At 34.4% G+C, this 22,468-nt stretch overlaps 1 protein-coding gene across 1 annotated transcript in view; it reads left to right on the top strand.

Annotated features, from left to right (window-relative positions):
- Positions 1-22,468, top strand: part of RAB3GAP2 (RAB3 GTPase activating non-catalytic protein subunit 2) — a 107,581-nt gene that overhangs the window by 26,016 nt on the left and 59,097 nt on the right. The window contains exons 4-10 of the mRNA XM_072647801.1: positions 9,890-9,971; positions 11,647-11,694; positions 11,775-11,850; positions 12,403-12,504; positions 15,400-15,499; positions 16,833-16,931; positions 20,200-20,348. Of these exons, the coding sequence (XP_072503902.1) occupies positions 9,890-9,971; positions 11,647-11,694; positions 11,775-11,850; positions 12,403-12,504; positions 15,400-15,499; positions 16,833-16,931; positions 20,200-20,348 (656 nt within the window). The remainder of the gene's footprint in view (positions 1-9,889; positions 9,972-11,646; positions 11,695-11,774; positions 11,851-12,402; positions 12,505-15,399; positions 15,500-16,832; positions 16,932-20,199; positions 20,349-22,468) is intronic.

Below are 22,468 nucleotides of genomic sequence, written 5' to 3' on the forward strand. Positions count from 1 at the left end.
AATGTTCTGTTGGAGAAATGACAAGTTTTAGTCAAAATAGAATCAAATATAAAATGCTTATAATCAGATTTAACCTCAGTAGCATAAACTTTATAGAAAAATTTTCTCTATTATTGTAGATTGCAAAATTGTTGTATTGCAAATAATTAGAATCCATGGTGGAATATATCAGTCATTCAACAAGCATTTATTCAATAATTGCAATGTGCCAGGCACTGCTAAGCACTTAAAATACAAAGACAAGCAGAAAAAAAGACAGTCTCCACCCTTTGGAGCTTACATTCTGATAGGGGACAACAAGTTATAAAAGAGTGCTGGAAAGAGGTGATGGGATGAAAGTATTTGGTATAGGGACATAGTAGAGAAAATCCAGTGGAGATGAGCAAAGAGAGTAGGAGAGGAAGACATGATTTCTCTGGGCCACCTTCTAAAAATGGAGGTTCTAGGAGGAGCCAGCCAGTCAGAGGGTGACGCCTCAGGAGTAGAGGGTATTTCCATTGTAAATAAATAGTCCAGGGTTAAATGAGCTTCCAGAGTGAAGAGGTTTCTGTGACATGGTAGTAGAGAAAATTCTTTGGATATGAGTTAGGAGTGCATCCTACAGAGGAGTGTGATTTTTATATTTTTACTTTCATGGAAAACTTTGGCTTGTTAAAGATACACTGAATCTTTTAAAAGCTAATGGTGCAAAGAGAATTCAGGTGTGAGTGAGGTGAATCATGGTAAAATTTACACAAGTAACAGACTCTCTGAATAGTAGAATAGATCAAAAAGAAATCAGTGACTCCATGAGACAGCAAAAAATATTAGAACAAAATCAAAAGATTGAAAAGATAGAAGAAAATGTATGATAACTGACATCAAAAGCAACTGACATGGAAAACAGATCAAAAAGATAATTTAAAAATCATTGAACTCCCTGAAAACCATGATTAAAAAAAGTCTTGGATGACATTTCTTAAGAAATCATGTCTGAAAACTGCCTAGTTCTAATAGAATCAGGGGACAAGAGAAGATAGAATCTACCAATTACCTCATAAAAGAAACTCCAAAAGGAATAGTCCCAGAAATGTCATAGACAAAATTTAGATCTCCTGTGCCAAATAAAAGTATGGCAAGGATCTAGAATGAAACAGTTCAGGTACCAAAGAATGCCAATCAGAATCTTCACACAAAAGCCAAAAGCTACTGTATAAAAGTAGAGATCTTGGAATACAGTATTCCAAAAGGAAAAAGATAAAAGCTTGCAAACAGGAGTGATTTACAAACAAGAATAACTTAACTTCAAAAAGTTGAACAAAAAATCTTGCAGGGGGAAGAAATGGACCTTCAGTAGGAGTTAGAGGACTTTCAAGCATTTCTGATGAAAAGACCAGAGCTAAGTAGAAACTTTGAAATAAAAATAGAAGAGTCAAGAGAAACCTAGAAAGGTAGATTTATTTAAGCACTTGGAAGGAGCTGTATGATGTTCCAATGCTATCATATATTAGACTGTAATAATAAAGAGTTCCCTTTAGAACCTTACTGTCTTCAGAGAATACAGAGAGAATTAAAAACAAGAGAAAAAAAAAGAAACCAGAGGTCCCAGATGGGGTGAATTGATTGGCTTTGTTCTGAGGGTTTTACTAGGAGAAAGAGAAGAGAGAATAAAAGGAATACACTAGTGTGTTCATCCTTCATTGCCGAAGAAGACCTTGCCATCAGAGAAATAATGACATGACTTCCACTTGACTTTGGTTTGAGTGAGGAAGGGCTGTGCAGGTTACCAGCCTCACTTCTCCTCCAGAGCCATCTGAATCCAGTGACCAGATATTCATCAGGATGACTGGAGATGACCCAGGATGAGGCAGTTGGGGTTAAGTGACTTGGCCAAGGTCACATAGCTAGTAAGTGTCAAGTGTCTGAGGTGAGATTTGAACTCAGGTCCTCCTGACTCCTACACTGGTGCTTTATCCACTGCACCACCTAGCTGCTTTCCATATACTAGTATGGAAAGGAGGAAGAAGGGAGAAAGGATTTAATATTTTTGCAAAAGAATATACAAATATAGGGGAAGGCATGGAGGGAGTTAGCATCAGATAAATCTTACTATCTGAAATAGGGTTGTACACACACACACAATACATGTTAACCAAAAGTCATGATTCCACAAGACATGGATAGTAACTTGATTGATTACAAGAGAAAGGCACATGCACTGGGAACTCCTTAAACCAAGAAGCCCGTAATGCAGACAGAGCACTGCTATTTATAGGGTGCAGCAAAAAGGGGAGGTTTTATGGGAGGAGTGAAGGCCACTTCCGGAAGTGGCATGGGAGGAACAAGGGACCAGTAGAGGAGAGGGAGTGAGGGGGAGTAGGAGGGTTTAGGAATATCAGACCATGGATGTTCTGCTTATCTGAAAGGGTCCCAGCTGCACAAACAGTTTATCAGTCTGACTGGAGCCAGGTTTGTAGTTGATTCAACTTCCAAGGGCACTGAAAATTTAATAGAGCTGTCACAAAAGATCACTGTTACATTAGTTTGGAGAGGCACAGAGGACAGACTTCATCTCTGGAAAACAGGGAAACTCAAGAAAACAAGTGTAGGGTGCCCATCCACATACATAAGTGATAGATTGTATAGTGAGTAAGTTTTGTGGCAGTAATCACTGCAGAGACATTTTGATAACGTGGATGGAAAGAGCATTGGATTTGGAGTCAGGAGACCTAAAATTCAGATCCAGCTCTCTGACAGTTATTAGCTTTGTGACCCTGGGCAAGTCACTTAAATTCTGTTTCCTTATCTTATAATATGGGAATAATAATTGTTGTACTACCTGTCTCACAAAGTTGTTGTGAAAAAAGCTGTGTGTAAACCTTATTGTGTGGTGTGTCCTATCATCATCATCATCTTTAGTATTAAAAGTTAACAACAGTATATATTCTGGGACTCCTAACCCAACCTGCCATTCATACTGGCAAGTTGGGTCCTTAGAAGGCAGCTGCTACATCTTCCCTCATGTTTCCAGGGAATCCTAAGGGGATGATTTTTGTAATTCTGTAGTTCAGGAGCCCCTAGCATTATTATTTTATATCAGTTAGCTGATCAGACTTAATTAGCTTTCAGTAAAGGAATATTTACTAACATATAAAATAATTTCTCTCCCCTCTCCCCACCCCCACATACATACTTTCCCACCATTATGGAGTCTAGAAAAAAGAGAGTTCTTAGTTAAAATGTTGCAAAGGAGTAACTGACATTTCTTAGTGTTGGAACTCCTCTCCCCTTTGTAGAGTACTGATAAAGTTTTCCTTAGAAGCAGAGGAGACTGTACTCTCTTTGCTCCAAATGATTCCCTTCCAAAGACTTAGCTAACTGCTCCCTCTTCCAGCCAGATGTCTTAAGTCTCCAATTTCCAACATGGCTTGATATTTTTTAGAAAATTTAATTAACTTGTTTTCAGTTTTCAACAATAACTTCTATAAGTCTTAAATTTTCTCCCCCCGCCCCGAGATGGCATACAGTGTTACATGGGTTCTACACATATATTCTTATTAAACACATTTTTGCATTAGTCATGCTGCATAGAAGAATTAAAATGAATGGGAGAAACTATGAGGAAAAAAAACCTAACACAAGAGAAAAGAGTGCTTCATTCTGTGTTCTGATTCCATAATTCTTTCTCTGAATGTGGATGGCATTTTGCCTCAAGAGTCCTTTGGGAATGTTTTAGGTCTTTGCGTTGCTTTGAAGGGCTTAGTCTATTAGAAACAGTCCTCAAACACTGTGGCTGTTACTGTGTATAATGTTCTCCTGGTTCTGCTCATTTCACTCAGCATCAGTTTACATAAGTCTTTCCAAGTTTTTCTGAAGTCTGACTGTTCATCATTTCTTTTTTTAAATTTTTTTTATTAATTTGTTTTCAGTTTTCTATAATCACTTCACAAGTCTTAGATTTTCTTCCCCTTCCTCTTCCCTCCCTGAGAGAGCATGCAATCTTATATGGTTTCTGTACATACATTCGTGTTAAGCACATTTTCACATTAGTCATGTTGCAGAGAGGAATTTAAATGCATGGGGGAAACCATGAGAAAAAACAGACCAAAACAAAACATAACACAAGAGAAAACATTCTGCTTCTTCATTCTGTGTTGCAATTCTATAGTTCTTTCTCTGGATGTGGATGGCATTTTGCCTCAAGAGTCCTTTGGGAAAGTGTTAGGTCCTTCCATTGCTGTGAAGGGCTAAATCTATCAGAAACAGTCCTTGCACACTGTGGTTGATACTATGTACAGTGATCTCCTGGTTTCACTCAGCATCAGTTCATATAAGACCTTCCAGGTCTCTCTGAAGTCTTCTTGTTCATCATTTCTTATAGTACAGTAGTATTCCATTATGTTCATATGCCACAACTTGTTCAGCCATTTTCCAGTTAATGGACATTCCCTCAATTTCCAGTTCTTGGCCATCACAAAAAGAGTTGCTATAAATATTTTTGTGCATTTGAGACCTTTCCCCATTTTTGTGATCTCTTGGGATACAGCACTAGAAGCAGTATTGCTGGGTCAAAGGGTATGCACATTTTTGTATGGTTTAATATTTTTAAAAAGATCAGCAGAACATGATTTAATATCCTCAGCAAATACCAACACACTCCTTGTGAGGCATCTTTCCATTTTATTCAATGGCTTTCAAGGATGGTCCCCTAGAACCCTGAAATGAGAAGACACTGCTGACTACTGGGAGCCCAGCCTGCTACTTAGACATAGGAGCTGGGAGAGTATGTGCAAAGCATACACTATATACCTATAAATATGAATTATTATTAATCACTTCATCTTGAAGAAAGCATTGTAGAAAAGAATGAATTTGTGTTAGTCCCTTGATATATAGTTAATTTAGAGGTCATAATTATTTTAATTCATTAAAAATTATGTAGTTGTTATGTTTGTCCTTCATTTTCAAAGAGGACCATGACATCAGAGTAATGATGATATGACTTGTACTTTGTTTTGCATGAGGGAGGGCTGTGCAAGGTCACTTGCCTCACTTTTTGCTCCTGAGCCATCTGGATCCAGTGACCAGATATTCATCAGGATGACTGGAGATGGCCCAGGATGCAGTGGGAGACCTTGGCCTTTTAGGCTAAGGACTTTTCAGGTACTCAGTTAAAGTGAGGTAATGCCCATTCAGTGAATAGACCTCTTTAAAAAGTAGTGAGGGGGATAGCCCTTTTAACAGAAAAGGAAAAAAAATAGATAAATTACATTGGGAGGGACAAGAACCTCAGAGTTGTTGTTTTGAAGAGAAACTGTTCCTATTGTCATTTACTCTAAGCCAGGAAGGTCCAAAAATAGCCACTGGGTGAAAGTTGGGCAGGGACCAATTGTTAGTCAATTCATGGGCTTCAGAGTGCACTGGGTCTAAAGTTTTAGGGGACACATGGTACTAACATAAGAATATTAGCTAATTAGGAATTTCCAGACTTAGAAATTGCTCTGTATATTGAAATGTTACATAAATATGTTATTGGTAAAATACTCCTGTTTACAGATGACATCATACCAATTATAAAACATTATAAAGCTCCCTGGAAGAGATATATGTATCTTCTCATGAGTTTGACCTGACAAGCAACATAGAAAATACTAAAGAGATGAAGAATGCACTATTACCTTTGGGACATGCAATTGGATAGACAACCTATACAATACATTTATGCTTGGTAAGGACCAGAGCACTGTCCAGGAGGGCAGTGACCATGCCTCTCCCTGGATCACACTATGTTGGAAGTCCTGAAAACTCACAGACACCCAGAACAAGTTCTAACAACAGCAGCAGGAAACTCCTGAAGCTCAAGACAGTGCTCCCTGAACCTTGGAAGCAGAGGGCAACTTTAACATAAATTTAAAAGTCAAGAAATAGACTAGAAAAAAGAACACACAACAGCAAAAAAGAACCTGAACATGAAAAGCTACACTATGGTGACATGAAGATCATAAATTTAAAAGTCAGGAAATATGCTAGAAAAAAGAGTAAACAACAACAACAAAAAAACCCCCGAACATAAAAAGCTACACTGTGGTGACAGGGAAGATCAGTATAGAAACTCAGAAGACATTGATATCAAAACAGCTATAAGCAAAAAGAAAAATGCTAATTGTACCCAATCCCCAAAAAATTTCTGGGAGAATTAATGAGATAAAAGTACTAGTGGGGACAACAGAATTGGCCTAACGATGCCACAAAATCCCTTGACACAAAAATCCATTGAAGAAAATAGCTCTTTGAAAAGCAAAATTGGCTACATGGGAAATGATGTACAAAAATTCACTAAAGAAAATAATTCCTTAAAAATTAAAATTGGGCAAGTGGAAGCTAATGACTCCATGAGACATCGAAACAATAAAATAGTCAAAAGAAGGAAAACATAATAGTGTGAAGTATCTCATTGAAAAAACAACTGACCTGGAAAGTAGAACAAAGGGAGACAGTTTAAGAATTGTTGGACTATCTGAAAGTCATGATAAAAAAAAGAAGAAGAAGATGACCCTAGACATCATATTTCAAGAAATTGTCAAGGAAAACTGCTCTGATAGCTTAGATCCAGAAGGTAAAATAGAAATGGAAAGAATACGCTAATTACCTCCTGAAAGATGTCCCAAAATGAGAACTCCCAGGAATATTACAATCAAATTCCTAAATTCCCAGGTCGAAGAGAAAATATTTCAAGCAGCCAGAAAGAAACAATTCAAATATTTTAGAACCACAGTTAGGATCACAAGATGTTACAGCTTCCACATTACAAGGAGCAAAGGACTAGGAATATGATATTCTGGAAGGCAGAGGATCCAGGATTACAACAAAGAATCATCTACACAGTAAAATGGAGTGTAATTTTTCACAAGAAAAAAATGTGTATTTAATGAAATGGAGGACTTTTGAACATTTTTGATGAAAAGACAAGAGCTGAATAAAAAGCTTGACATTCAAATGTAAGACTCAAGCAAAGCATATAAAGGTAAACAGGAAAGACAAAGCCTAAGGGATTCATTAAGGTTAAACTATTTACATTCCTCTATGGGAAGATGATACTTGTAAAGATGATACTTGTAACTCCTAAGAATTTTCTCATTATTAGAGTGGTTAGGAGTATATATATAGGCAGAAGCTTTGGGTGTTAGTGGAATATGATGGGATGATCTCAAGAAAAAAATGAAGGCATGAGAAAGGGTAAGGCAGAGGAAGAATGGGAGAAATTATTTCACATAAAAGAGGCTCACCAGGAAGGATTTTTATAGCGAAGGAGAAAATGGTAGGGGTGGCAGGCAACATTTGAAACTCAGTGTCATTGGAATTGGTTCCAAGAGGGACTAATATGCACACTCAAGTATAGAAATGTAATTTATCTAAGAAGGAAATAGGAGAGGAAGGAGTTAAGAGAAGGGGGGTAGTGCTGGTAGAAGGGAAGGGAAATAAAAGAAGGCAGTGGTCAGAAGTAAAACAGACTTTTGAGGTGGGACAGGATAAAAAGAGAGTAAGAGAATGATGAATGGAAAAAATAGGATGGAGGGAAATATGTAGCTGCTAATCAGAACTGTGAATATTATTGAGATGAATGTGTGTAAAACTGAAGTGGGTAGAAGAATAGATTAGGAACCAGAATCTAGCAATATGTTGTTTACAAGAAGCATGCTTGAAACAGAGACAAAGTAAAAATAAGGATCTGGAGTAATATCTATTATGCTTCAACCAAGGTTAAAAAATAAAATACAAGGGTAGCAGTCACAAAAATAGCTCTAATTAAAAGAGATAAGCAAGGAAACTACATTTCGCTAAAAGGAACCATAGACATTGAAGTAATATCAGTACTAAATATACATGCATGTGTGCACACACATATACACACACACAAATGGCATAGTATCTAAATCTTTAAAGGAAAAATTAAATGAATTACAGGAGGAAATAAACAATTAAACAACACAAGTGAAGGACCTCAACTTTCCTCTCTCAGAACTGGGTAAATCTAACCATAAAATAAATAGGAAATTAAGGAGATGAACAAAATTTTAGAAGAGTTAGATATGATAGATTTCTGGAGAAAACTGAATGGAAATAGAAAGGAGTAAACCTTTTTCCCGACCATTCATGGCACCTTCATGAAAATTGATGCAGAGGTTCCCAGAGTGGGTGATACTACCCCCTGGAGCACACTGGAATGTTTCAGGGAGGCAGTAGTAGTCTCAGGTACAGTTGAGGTTGTTGAATAAAAGTAATGGGGCATAAGAAAAGTAGAGAGAATAAGAAAATTTTGAAAAACCATTAGTACAAGTTGTAGTGATTACATTATTTTCCAAATAAACACAAAAAATCCAAGTTTTAACAGATCAGTGGTCGTCTGCTGACAGGCCTTATCAAGCAAGTATTGGCAAGTGAGCATGTCATGCATTGTCAGGAAGTCCAGCATGCATGTAATGACTTGTTTACAATATGATACTATACTGTTACATCACATAATATTGCATCATCAAAATTTCAATGCAGGAGCAAAACCACACTTTTACAACAATTTATTAAATTTAAGATATATGTTTTTTTAAAAAATATGTTACATTTTTTGGAAATGATGCAAGTTTCAAAAAAACCATTAAAAGGTTAAAGAAAGTAGATTTCCAGGGGGGTGTACTGAGTAATTTTTTTTTTAACAAAGGGGGCAATAGACCAGATAAGTTTGGGAACCTCTGTATTAGGTAATAAAAGCCTCACAGACAAATACAGGAAAGCAGAAATATTAAATGCATCCTTTTCAGACCATAATGCAATAAAAATAACATTTAGTAAAAGACAATAAACATAGAGTAAAAATTAATCTCACACTAAATAATCCTAAAGAATGAGCGGGTCAAAGAACAAATCATAGAAACAATTAGTTATTTCATTAAATAGAATGACACCAATGAGACAACATTCTAAAATTTGTGAAATGCAACCAAAGCAGTACTTAAGGGAAAATTTATGTCTCTAAACACTTTTATTAATAAAATAGAGAAAGAACAGATCGATGAATTGGGCATGCAATTAAAAAATTAGAGAAAGAACAAATTAAAAATCTCAACTTAAATACCAAGTTGGAACCTCTTGATCCCTTATCTCTGCTTTGAATTTTATCTTTTTGTTTTTGACGACTCTTGATACCAACTTCCTAATCTTTACTAATTCTTTCCTAATCTGGGTTTTGTCTGATAAATCTTACATCTTAAACTAGATGCCCTGGCCATGCCCTAGATCCTTATTCATTTCTCTATCCAGGATACCAAAATCTCCTTTGTGCATTTATTCACACTTTCTTCTTGAAGGCTTGACATCATCGCATAATGATCTCATCTTCTTCTGAACTCTTCTAGAAGTACCTGTTTTCCATGAATTTGGCATGTAACCCTGTGTGCCTTTTAATCTTCTGAGCTATATTGTAACTCTTTAAGGGCCGGAATTATGCTTCCTATTTCTTTATATTCCCTCTAGGACCTCTGGCACAAATGTTCAATAAACATGTGTTGACTGAGCAAGTATATAGGATGAGATGGTACTGAAGAACAGCTAAATGTTGCAATCTATTTTCAGGGCAAATGCTTCCAAAAAATAAATAAAACCAAAACCTGGCACAATACTCTTAGTATTTAAAATAAAAAGTAGTACTAGTTTATTATTTACATTCTGGAAATATTACTTCTGACGTTTTAGTAAATACAAGGCAGTAGATTAGAAAATATATCCTATGGAAGAAGCTTCAAAGGACCAATGCATTATTTGTAAAAATATTTTGAAGAGCAAACATTTTTTTTAATATTTTAACATGCATGAGGTTTTGTGAGTTCTTATGTAGATTGCTATCTTAATTTTTCAGCAAAATGGAAATATAGTGACAAAGGAAAGGAAGAAATGCAATATACTGTTGGTTGGAGTGGTTCTCTAAATGTTGAAGAAGGGTAAGTACTAAGTAGCAATCTCTTACATAAAGAAATATGTAATAAATGTGAAACTGTTGGTTTGATCTACAAAAAAATATAATAAAGGTAAAAAAGTACCCATTAATACAACTACAGAAACTCCTTGAAACTGAAGTATAACTTTCTTGGAATATTTATTATTCATTAATATTGCCTCATTAGAAAATTGTGATAAAGAAGAAAATTTGATCCCTTTTGGAATAGACCTGAAAGTTTTGAAGGAATTATGAAAGATCCCTTTTACAGTCTAATAGTCATGCAGGAATTCAAGAAATTATTAACACCCTCTAGGCTTGATTAAGGGTAATACCTGAAGAAAAATTTAGTGTCATTTATTTCTAAAATTCCAAATGCTTCAGAGTTGTAGAGGTAACTTAATATAGTAAATAGATTTCTCCTAGAGTGAGAAATTCTGAACTGATCTCTAGCTTGGAAGGGAGGGAAGGAGAGAGGAAGGAAAGAAGGAAGGAATCAGGCATTTCTAAGCATCTACCATGTGTTAGACACTGTACTAAGTACTTTACAAATATTAGCTCATTTGATCCTCAGAACAACCCTGGAGGTAAATGTTATTATCCCCATTTTACAGTTGAGAAAATGAAGCAAGCAATTATGTGACTTGCTCAGGATCAAACAGCTATTAAGTGTCTCATACCAGATTAGAACTCAGTTCTTCCTTCAAACCCAGTGCTCTATCCACTGTATCAAAGTATACTGCTAGTAGCACAGGAGGTCAAGAACTTGATGTTAATTAACTTTACCATGCCTCAAAGCTTCCTCTTGGGAATTAATAAGGTAATCCTGGAGACTTTTAGTTCAGGTATCACAAGAAACACAAATTTGTTTTCAAATCAGATACTTTGAATAAAGACATTTAATTTATCTCCAAAATAGAGTATTTCAGTGAGTCTTTTGAATTTTTTTTCTTTTGTGCTAGCAGTGGGCAAGAATGTTCTTGATGTTTATGTGACTTAGTCATGAGTATGAATTTATTGAAGAAGTTAGATCGGAGTTGGGTGAAGGAGGATAAGTGAGTAGATGCTTTTTGGAATTTGATGGTTTATCACCCTGGATTACCTGGTAGAACCTCAGCTTTTTGGAAAATGAGGAAAGTCTCTTTTGGAAATTCGTATACTTCCTTTATAGTTCTAGGATAGTAGGAGAACCTGGTAGGTTTTAGAAGTCAGGTTTTTCTTATTTTTCTACAAATTGATAATATCTGTGGGATTGGATTAGATACAGAAAAAAAAAAAGGTAGTGAATCAAAATGTGTGTCTGTGTGTGTAACCAGGTCCCAGTTAGTGCAAATAATGGATCTCATGAAGTGGTTGCATTATTTAAATTTCCATTGGACTGGAAACAATTGCCATATGTCATTCACATAATTATAACTTTGAATAGTATGTATTTGAATATTTCACCGTTTTATGTAACTCATTATTACTACTACTTGAGACCTGTGTATATGACTGATCCTTTCCATCACCATCCCTCTTTTTAACCCTTTATCAAAGTATGTAAAGCAATTTGCAAACCTTACCATGCTCTAAAAATCCTGGCTACCATCACTGCTGTCACTACTACTACTATGAATTGTTTATTTGAAGGAACAAATTAGATCTTCATTTTTCATAAAATATAATTTTGTTTTTAGGGAATGTGTAAGTAGTGCCTTGTGTATTCCATTGGCGAGTCAAAAGAGGTAAGAACAAGCAAAAAATACATTTGTCTCTATCCTAGTTTATAGGATACTTAATTTTTGTGGCATTTTGGTTGCAACAGAAGTTCTACTGGGCGCCCTGACTGGACCTGCATCGTGGTGGGCTTTACTTCTGGTTATGTTCGATTCTATACTGAGGTGAGTTATTTGTTTGCAACATTACTTTGACTCTCCTAGAGAACCTACCAAGTTGATTATCTTAAATATTTTTGTTAACTAGTAAGTACCCTAACCATTTGACCAGAAAACATGGAGATTTTAGGTAGCTATTGGGACAAATGAGCATTAAAAGGTGATGGAGGAAGAACAAAAGACAAAAATTAAGAATTTCTGCATTGCGGCTCTAATTCAGTGGTTCCCAAAGTGGGCGATACTGCACCATGAAGGGCACTGCAACAATGGGGAGGGGGAGAGGTAGTAACCTCGGGTGCAATTGTACACTTAATTTGAGACTTCTTTCCTAGTTTGTAAGATTTCCAAGGGGTCTCTGAGTAATTTTTTTGAAAAGGGGGCTATAGGCCAAATAAGTTTGGGGACCTCTACTGTAATTCAGTGGGAGAAAGGGTGGATGCGGGGAGAGAGGAGGAATAAGAGTTGTGAAATCTTATAGGAAAATGAGGTGCTTTTTATCTGTAAGCATGGATTATTTTAAAAATGAGATTAAATATATCCATTATAATTTCCTTCTAGAATGGTGTATTGTTGCTTGCACAACTTTTGAATGAAGACCCTGTACTACAGCTAAAATGCAGGACTTATGAAATCCCAAGGCATCCTGGAGTTACAGAGCAGGTTAGCAGATAAAAAAAACAGCCAAAACCAAAATAATCAAAACCAACCAAACAAAAACAATAATGACATTAGTCTGGAAAAATTCCTTATTCTTTTTCAGGAACAAAATTTAGAAGTTTCCAATAGTTGGCAAAGCTATTTTGAACTAGAACTACAATATCTTCACAGTTAAATGCTGAAAATTTCAGGCTTGCTTTTCTTTGTTTAATGAAATATTACATATTTTCTTCTATTTTAGAGTGTAATTTTTAGGGATCCTCAGCTTTTTACTGTTTGTAATGTTTAATAAATTTTTGATTTCCCAAGGAAAGAAGTAGTTTTAAATATGGAACATAATTATGCTATTACCTTTACATTTTTCTCTGTTTTCTTTTGTGGCAGTAGTTGTCAAGTAAAATTATCCTTAGAAAAAGGAAAGAAATTTCCAATATTATCATTAATACCATATTACACAATACTGTCATCTCATTTATAAAGTGATTGTTGAGTCATCTATTAAGATATGTAATTATTTGTTATAACTGATATTTGTAATGTTTTTGGAAGATAAACTGCACAAAAATAAACATTTTTGTACCAAATATCCAAAGTTTGCAGAATATAGAAAATACCTCATTATGTCAAGTTCAGTTCTCTGTCTGAAGGTAAATCATCAACTAATAAAATATAGATTGTTTACTATTCAGTTTGTAGGACTCTCCAGAGACATATATTTCACATCTTATCTTGGTTAGATAGTAACATTATTTCATCACTGTTAGGGTAAAGTGTGTGTGTGTATGTGTGTGTGTGTGTTTATATTAGGTTGTAGCAATTTAAAACCGCTTTGATTGCAGTTTTAGCCTGTGTATACTTATTTGAGGCTTATATTATTTGATGCTTTTTAAATGCTTTATATGTGTGCTCACCATTGTGTAAAAGTGCTATGGAGAATTCAAGAAGAATGAAAGACTGTATCTTATTATTAAGAAAATTGCAACATAGTTGGAGAGAAAAGAAAAACATATACATATATATAGTGAAAGTTTTATATATATATACACATATATGTAATATGAAAGCTAGTCAACAGTATAAAATAGTATATTATTAATTGCTAAGTCTAGAAAAAAATTTGGATAGAAACAGAACAAGTTATTTCAGTTAAGGAAGCAACATCAAGGAAAACATGGATCATGTTATGTTCTTGGTAAGGAAAGGAACAATTTTGAGTAGTGTAGAAGAGGTGTGTGTGTGTGTGTGTGTGTGTGTGTGTGTGTGTGTGTGTGTGTGTGTGTGTGTTAGACCCATATAAATTTAGGTGTTAGTGTGTATATGTGTGTGTATGTATACACACACATATATGTATATATATGCATGTATGTACACACACACACAGAAGTGGGAAATAAAATTGAAGATACCAGGTTATTGTGGTGGCCTAGAAAGTCAAGTAGAGAAGTTTAGTCAGCAGGGATCATTTAAAAGATTCCAAAAAGAAGAGTGACATATTGAAATTCATGTAATGGGAAGATCAGGTTAATGTAACAGTTATGTGTAGAGTAAATTGATGAGAGACTGAATCTGGGATAGCAGTTAAGTGTTTCATACAAGGATGAGTTGATGAGAAACTGGACTTGTGGTAGCACTAATGGTTGGGGAATGCTCCTCTGCCACTATTTGAGTGACCTTGGGCAAGCTTTGTCATTTGTAAAATAGGGATGGTAGAGGAGCTCTGAAGTGTGTTCTACATGTCTTACATACTATGGTTGCAGCAAGAGACATTTTAAAGAAAGAAATAATAGAACATGGTGAACACCTGGATTTAGGAAGTGAAATATTAGTTTTGTTGTCAGAAAAGTTTGGAAGGAGTTAGTTTAGGGAAAGAAAATAGTTCTGTTTTAGATTATTGAATTTGAAGTTGATGGCAACATTTGAAAGGGGTCATGTCATTTGAAGATTGGAATTCAGGTGAGAAGGGAGAATAAAGATCTAGAAGTTTAGAGTTCAATAGGAGAAGTCATAAGAATAGATGAACTCTTTACGAGATTAAAAAATAGAGATAGAAAAGCAGAGGCCTGAGTACTTAAAATAAAGTAACACTGGCCATAAAGGAAGAGGAGCCAAGAAGGAAACAAATGGAGATACAGGTTGGAAGAGAATCAGATTGAAGACAAGTGTTTGTGGAAAGTAGGAAGGTGTAGTGCCAAATATGTGGACAAGGATAATATTAAAATCATAAATATAAATTTAGAAAGGACCTTTGAGGCTATCTTGTCCAGTATCAGTCACTCTAGGTAAGGAAATTTAGACTTAGGGAGAATGAAGATAAAGAAAAACCCATTGTACTTACGGTTAAGGAAATTATTTTTGATTATTTTGAAAGAATAATTTCATTAGTGATAATAATATGACTCTCATAGATTTGGGAGTAAATGGATGTTAAGGAAATGAAGAAATGATTATAGACCATGAGTTGTAAAACACTGGCAGAAGTTAACCCTCAATAACCCTTTACATATGTAACTGTAACTGGTATAATATTTAACTTTCTCTGTATCACTGTCAACTCGACTAACATTTTGGTTTTTTTATATGTACTACCTTCAGTTTTCCACATTTTGATTAAAATAAATATAAACAAAGATTTAAAAAAAACCTGTCTAGTCTAAGGCCATGATTCATCATAAATACTAAAGCTCATGTTTGTCTAGAATGTTAAAGCATTGGCCAAAGATCTTCAGGAAAATTTTCCATTTGTTCTTCCTGGTATTTTTTGGTTTTGAACCCAAGAACTAATTGGTCAGCCATGGTTTTTGTTTTCCTAGATTATTCAAGACATTTAGATACAATGAACAAATATATCTGACATGGCAGTGTTGAAAATTGATTTTTTTTTCCTTGTTCGTTAAAAAGAATGAAGAGTTGAGTATCTTGTATCCAGCTGCAATTGTGACTATTGATGGTTTCAGCCTTTTTCAGTCCCTTCGTGCTTGTCGAAATCAGGTAGCAAAAGGTAAAATTCTGATAATAAACTGCATAACTTCCTGTCAGTGTTAATAGTTTTAATTTTATCACACTTATTTTTAGTATAATGAAAAGGAATTCAAAGATTTCTGCATTAGGAAACATTTTAGTAGCTGTTGTTGCTTTTTCTTTTCTGGACCCTGAATTTCAGGAGATTATGGTATTTTTCACAAAAATATTTCAGCATGTAAAATTAACACACACTTCTCTCCCTTGATTTCAATTATGTTTTATGATAAATCTTATAATAAAAGTCACATTAAATTAATACATGTATTTTAGAACATTACTCTTTTTTTAGCAATAAAATCAAAATATTTGTCTTTAGTTGGAATTATGTATAGGCGAGCTTCTAGAAATTATACTATCATGTTTTTATTTGATATTGATAGATACCCTTGCTGCTTGAAATATCAAGATTTTTATATATTGTGTTTTATTTTGTGAAACTACACTTTTCTGATGTGAAAGAAATATAGTTGTTCATTATCTCTTATTAATTCTGAATTGCACTGACTATAAATCCAGTTGTTTATCTGTATTGTGGGTCATGTTCAATTGATGATATGGGAAAATAAATCTATTTTCTTGACCTTTAGACACTGTGCTTTTAAAATTGAGTTTTGTTTTTCTTTTAACTTTATAGAGGGAACTTAATGAAAATTTAGCTGTGTTCTAATATCTGACCTATTGGTTAGCTGATACAGTCAAGTCAGCAGACATTTAGTAAATACTTACTATGTGCCAGGTGTTGTGTGAGACAAAACTAAATAACTGTGTACCTACAAGATATAGTCAGAATAGATGGGAGATAATAGAGGGGAGGCACTAGCAGTGAAGTATGTAGGAGGAGGCAATTGGGCAGGAATTTCATAATCTAAGTTGGCAACTCATAACATTGAATGTTACTCTTTCTTTACCTACCATTGTGCTCTATTTAGATGGAATTATTCATAATAGAGTTTCCATTGCCATTCACTTGTTCTAGCACGGCTATTAATATCTAACCTAATAGATGGACAATAGTTAATTGTGTTTGAGTTTCTATTCTATGTATAACACTTTCCTGAGTGCATTAAATCCCATTATGATCTGCTATTACTACTTAAGTTCTGTTTTTAATGTTCTATATATATTCTTCATTGAAGCGAACAAACTAATTAACAGTTGTATTTTTACTTCCTTGCTACAGTTGAAAATTTTAAAAACACATCGACTGATGTCATTTTAGTTTTTCATAGTAAAAAATTGTAGTTGAATTTTAGCAATTTGGGAAGGAAATAAAAGCAACCTCCTAATGTCCGTAATTCTTAATTCTACAGCTGCAGCATCAGGTAATGAAAACATACAGCCACCACCTTTAGCTTATAAGAAATGGGGTCTACAGGATATTGACACCATAATTGATCATGCAAGTATTGGTAAGCATTAGTATTTGAATTTTTAAAAATTACTTTAGTAGTATTTATTTAGGAGTTTTCATGTCATTATTACTATGACACTAGCTCATGTTATGTGGTACTTTAAGAGGTACAATAATCAGGCAGGTAATAAAAATATTACCATTTTACAGATGAGGAAGTTGGGGCTCATAGAATCAACATATATTTATTAAGTTCTTACTATTCAGTAGGCACTGTGCTAAATGCTAGGGACACCAGGAAAGGTTAAAAAAAAGTACCTGCTCTCAAGGAGCTTTAAATTCTAATGGGAAGACAACATGTAAATTAGTATAAAAGATATAGGATATATATCAGGTAGAAGATAATCTAGAAGGCTTTAGCTGCTGGAAGTACAGTGTTAAGGCCTCCTGGGGAAATTAGAATGTAAGCTGAGTCTCAAAGAAAGTCAGAAGAACTAAAAGGCAGAGGTAAGAAGGCAGAGCAGTTCAGGCATGAGGGACTGAAGGACAAAGACCAACAAATTGGAGCTGGAGCAACAGCCAGGAATCCAGTCACGGTAGCTGAATCATAAAGAGTATGGAGTGAAATAAGGGGAAAAGGAAACTGGAAAAAGAAGAAAGAACCAGGTTGTAAAAGGATTTAATTTGCCATACAAAGATTCTAACTTAGGGAGGCTGGAGTTCATTGAGTAGGAGAGACATGGTTACATCTACACTTGAGAGAAATCTTTGGCTGCTGAGAGGAGCGTGGATTAGAATCAGGAGAAACAAGGCAGGGAGATTGATTAGAAGATAATTATCATAATTTAGTTAAGAAGTGATACAGACATGAACCAGGGCAGTGACTGTTGGAGTGGAGAAATGGGGACATATGAGAAAAGTTGTGAAGATGGAAATGAAAGATTTGGCAAAAGATTGGATATGCTTTGGGGTGAGTGAGAGTGAAGAGTTAAGGATGACAGATTATGAGCCATCACTACTGGGAGGATGGTGGTGTCTGTGACAGTAATAGGGAAGTTGAGAAGAGGGCAGAAATTTTGAAAAAATAATAAAATTCTGTTTTGCCCATAAGACATTCAGTTCTAGATGTTTAAGAAAAAATGAGTAGGGACTATGAATAATTAATGAGAAGAGACTACATGCTCTGCAGAAAGAAAGATCTCATGTTCTTAGTGAAAAAATTCATAGGTTGAAGCAGTCATACAAGGTCACATAACTTCATGTCTAAAATAATGGAGAGTAAGGTATCTTTACAGTTTTAATGTTAAACATATGACCTATACCATTAGTATGTTTTTAAAAAGCATGTATGGGATAGCTGACTTTTCTTATTTACCAGTTGGCCTCATTTTTCCTCAGAAATATTTAAACCCTTTAATAGTTCAGTCCCTCAGAAATATAGCCTTCAAACTAAATTCCTGTCATTAAAAACAGATTAAGCAAATTTAAAAGTGTAGTTACTGTCTAATCAGAAGTAATGCAAAGCATTAGGAATAGTGAATTAAAGCAGTAAAAAACTTCAAATTTAATCGCAATTTTTAATTTTAATAATATCATTTTGTTAGAACCTGTTAATTGTTTATAAGACTTTATTATTATTCCTTTCTCTCTTCCGTTTATGTCCTCATTCTCTCACTCTCCCTCCAAAAAAGAATCAATGCCATTTGAATTACTTCTTTAGAGGAGTATTTGTTTAACTAGGTTTGAGTATTCAGCAGGAGAGAAGCTGGGGAAAAAGTAATATGCCTTCTTCCAACTTTTCCTGTTATTGTTAAAGGGGCTAGTCACCCAGTGATCTTCCCAGTCACCCAGGCTCACAACCTAAGTGTCATCCTTGACTCTCCACTCATTTACCCCACATATCCAGGCTCTTCACAACCTGACTCCTTACCCTTTCAATCTTAGAGATCTTCAGACTAGAGGTAGAACCTATTAGTCTATAGACTCTGGTCTTTAAGGTATATAGTATTAGTGGTTATTTTTATACAATATACATATATACATTCACAAGATAAACTTATCTATTAACTCTTATATTGCTGTGTTAACTATTATAAACTCTAAGATTTCATTTGAAAATTTTATTTATTCTATTTATATTTGCTAACTTGGTAGTGCTTCACTTTATATTTGCCTAAGCAGCAGCACCTGAACTTCTTGATTTCTGTCTTTGGTAAAGAGTTAGCTTGAGGTTAGGGTTTTTGTTTTTAAGATTTACAGTTGGTAAGTTTCTTATTTTATATTCAGTGTATATACCAACACTATGCTTTTGGAACTGTTTAAAGCTTTAAAGGACCATGTATATGCCATGACCCAAGTGGTACTCATAGCCTTTAAATTCACCAGTATTGTGCCTAGTAGATATGCATCAGGTTTATAAAAAGAATGCTAAGTAATAAATACATTGCTTGTAAATCTAAAAATAATAATTTTACAAGCCTGAGTTAAGCATACTTAGTTGTTGAAATTGGCCAACCTTTAACAAGGCTTGGCAGTTTGAAGATTACTCTGTGTGCTTCAATTTACTAAACCAAAGGTGCTCTAACCATCAGGTCTTGACCTGCCTAGTAGATCAGTAGGCTGTTTGCCATCCCCTACTCACTTTGTCTTGAGGGAGACAAACACAACCAAGAGCAGTGCTTCCTCTTTTCCTTTTTTTCCAGTGTGGGATGGTGAGCACATATAGCTCCCATGGGTATGTTAAATACTTTGAAAGTAAAAAGCCACTTATTCATTAAGAAAAAAAAAGATTGAAGATCCTTGGTTTACAGAATCGCTTGTTGAAACCGTATACATGAAACATTTTTGACATATTCCTTAGAATCAGGAAAGATGGATTACTAATGTTAATGTGTAGTAATTCTTTAAATATTTTTAGACTGTTTTATTGGATTCTCTTTTTTGTCAAAACTTGTCAAAATGAATAGAAACATAACTCTCCAGCATTTAAAAAACTTTAAAAGTCTTTGTGTTTTATTTAGTAAAACTAAGTATAGATATCGTAGGGCCAAGAGCTAGAAGAGACTTTACACATACTCTAGTTCATCCTATTCATTTTACGGATAAGGAAACTAAGATTCAGAAGGGTTGTAATTTTCCCAGTGTCACACAACTAGTAAAGCTGTAGAACCAGTATTCAAACTAAGATCCTCTGACCTTAGATTTAATGATCTTTCCACAACTCATTGCTTTGCATTTTACTATATTCAAAAATAAATCTTAACTAAAAATTTAGCAGTATGAAATAACATTATTTCAGCAATTTTAATATTACTATTTTGTCATAGGAATCATGACACTATCACCATTTGATCAAATGAAAACTGCTTCCAATATAGGTGGATTTAATGCAGCAATAAAAAATAGTCCACCTGCAATGTCTCAGTACATTACTGTTGGGTCAAATCCATTTACTGGTTTCTTCTATGCTTTAGAGGTATGTATTCCATAAATAATAATGATTAAGGTAAACATTTTGACTTTTTAACCTCTTTTCTTCTTACCTGTTTTTATCTGCATAGAAATCTCTGTGAATTATCATTATTTTTAGAAATTTACTTTTATGTCAAACTTTTTAGTTATCTATTTTAAAAAAAGGTTCAAAATTATTTTTAGCAATGGTACCTTGGAAGATTAATATTTATTTTACAACAGAAGAATTTAAGTATATTATATAATATTCTTGATGGAAAATTTAAGTTAAACTCAAGCAACTGTTTGACAGCAAGTTGATTACTTGACATTGCCAGACAGGTTTTGTTTTTGTTTTAAACAAGACAGATTCTTTTTGAGAAATTCTTTTTTTTGTCTTATTGACATGCTTGATATTTATTTCATGAGGCTACAAATGTTTTTAAATGTATTTTTTATTTACAGAAATTATCTTGATTGCTGTATTTAGATATGCTAAAGAAAATCACTCAAAGCATGGTCATCAGCAGGAAATCTTATGTGCATCTTTCTCTTAATAAACTGAAAACCACATAAATGTTTTATTCACTTTGAAAATAAGAAGAAAATTTCTTATGGACCTAAAATTGAATGTGAATTATTTCTTATTGCTGATGAATAGTTTCTGGTCTTCTCTTCTGTATTATATGCACATGAAATACTCATTTTGTGATTTCAGTATTCTAAATTAGTATGAACATAGGCCACACTTTACCCCAAATCTGACATACCTGAGTGTAGTCTAGATAATGGTGCTTTTTAGTAGCTTAGATATAGCTTAAAATTTCGTGGTCTTTCAGACAAAAACATCTACTGAAAGCTTTTCTGTTAGTCTGAAAAGGTGCTAAGGAATCTGTTGCTGTCACATACCTGTGTTGCTTCAAGGTAACAGATTTCATATCCCTCCTTGCTTACATGTTCAGAGAAACTGCATTCATCCCTGTTCAGAGTCCCTTTGGATACAGAAATTTCACTAGAAAGCTCATCATATCTCCCTTGCTTCTCACATTTTGGAGATTATAGTAAACCAGTAGATGTGGTAGGTAGAAAGGGATCTTGGGGAGAGTTTTCTTTCTAGAAGTTAGTACTTTATCCCGTAGCTCAGGCTTTATTTCTTACTTGCTGAGAGATGATTAAAATGACTGCTGTTTGAAGCTTCACAGGCCCTGTGAAGTTCAGTGTCATGGGCAGGACTGGCAGATGACCTAGAATAGTGGGTTTTCTAAGTTTTGTAGTTGAGCAAGGGATGCCCAGGGAGTGGAGTAAGAGAAGAGGCAAAAAGAAAATGATGTATCTGTGTGACTCTGATTCAACTTTCCATGTTTGTTTACCTACTTTTGTATATTCTTTACAATGATGCTTTACATTTTTGAAGGGGGAAAGGTGGTTTTAGTTTTTAGAAAAGAAATCAGATTTCTAGGTCAGTGTGTGTTATTGGTAATTTTGTGTAATTATAACTTTTGTTGTGATGTTATTTTAGGGATACAGTTTATATTTTAAGTGGTCTAGTCAGACTAACGTGATATATCTTTTACTTCTTGGACCATTTTCATAAACTTCATGTTTTTAAAAAGAGGTGATTAGTTCAATATCTTTAGCTCTAAAACAACATTTCTTTAAAAAAAAAACAACAACTCTAGAAATATAATTTCATTGGTAGAGGGAATTTCTAGTGAAGAAACATCCTATTTCCCTAGAACTTAGAGAATTGCCTGTAGCACCACGAGAGGGATTGGTGTCTTAATTTCCCCAGAATTGTACACCCATTATGTTTGACAGAAACAAAACTTTTGAATAGCAGGGTTACAAAAAAAAAATCCCTGTATTTAAAAAACTGATCTATCAAAATTACTTAATAATGAAACTCATACTGAAATTAAGGTCTCAGTGCCTTTTCCTCCAAATCTCAATTTCTAAAACACTTTGTTTTTTGATGTTCTCAAATTTCTGATGTCCTTATGTTATTTGTACTTTTCAAACCTGAATTTTAATACCTTCCTGGATAAACAGACAATAAGCTTCAGAACTGATGATGATAATGAACAGGGAATTTGAGAGAAGGAACATTTGCAAGGAGAGAGAAAGTAAGCTTTCAGAAGAACATAT

Source organism: Notamacropus eugenii, chromosome 2 (assembly GCF_028372415.1).
Source record: "Notamacropus eugenii isolate mMacEug1 chromosome 2, mMacEug1.pri_v2, whole genome shotgun sequence".
NCBI classification, from domain to species: domain Eukaryota; kingdom Metazoa; phylum Chordata; class Mammalia; order Diprotodontia; family Macropodidae; genus Notamacropus; species Notamacropus eugenii.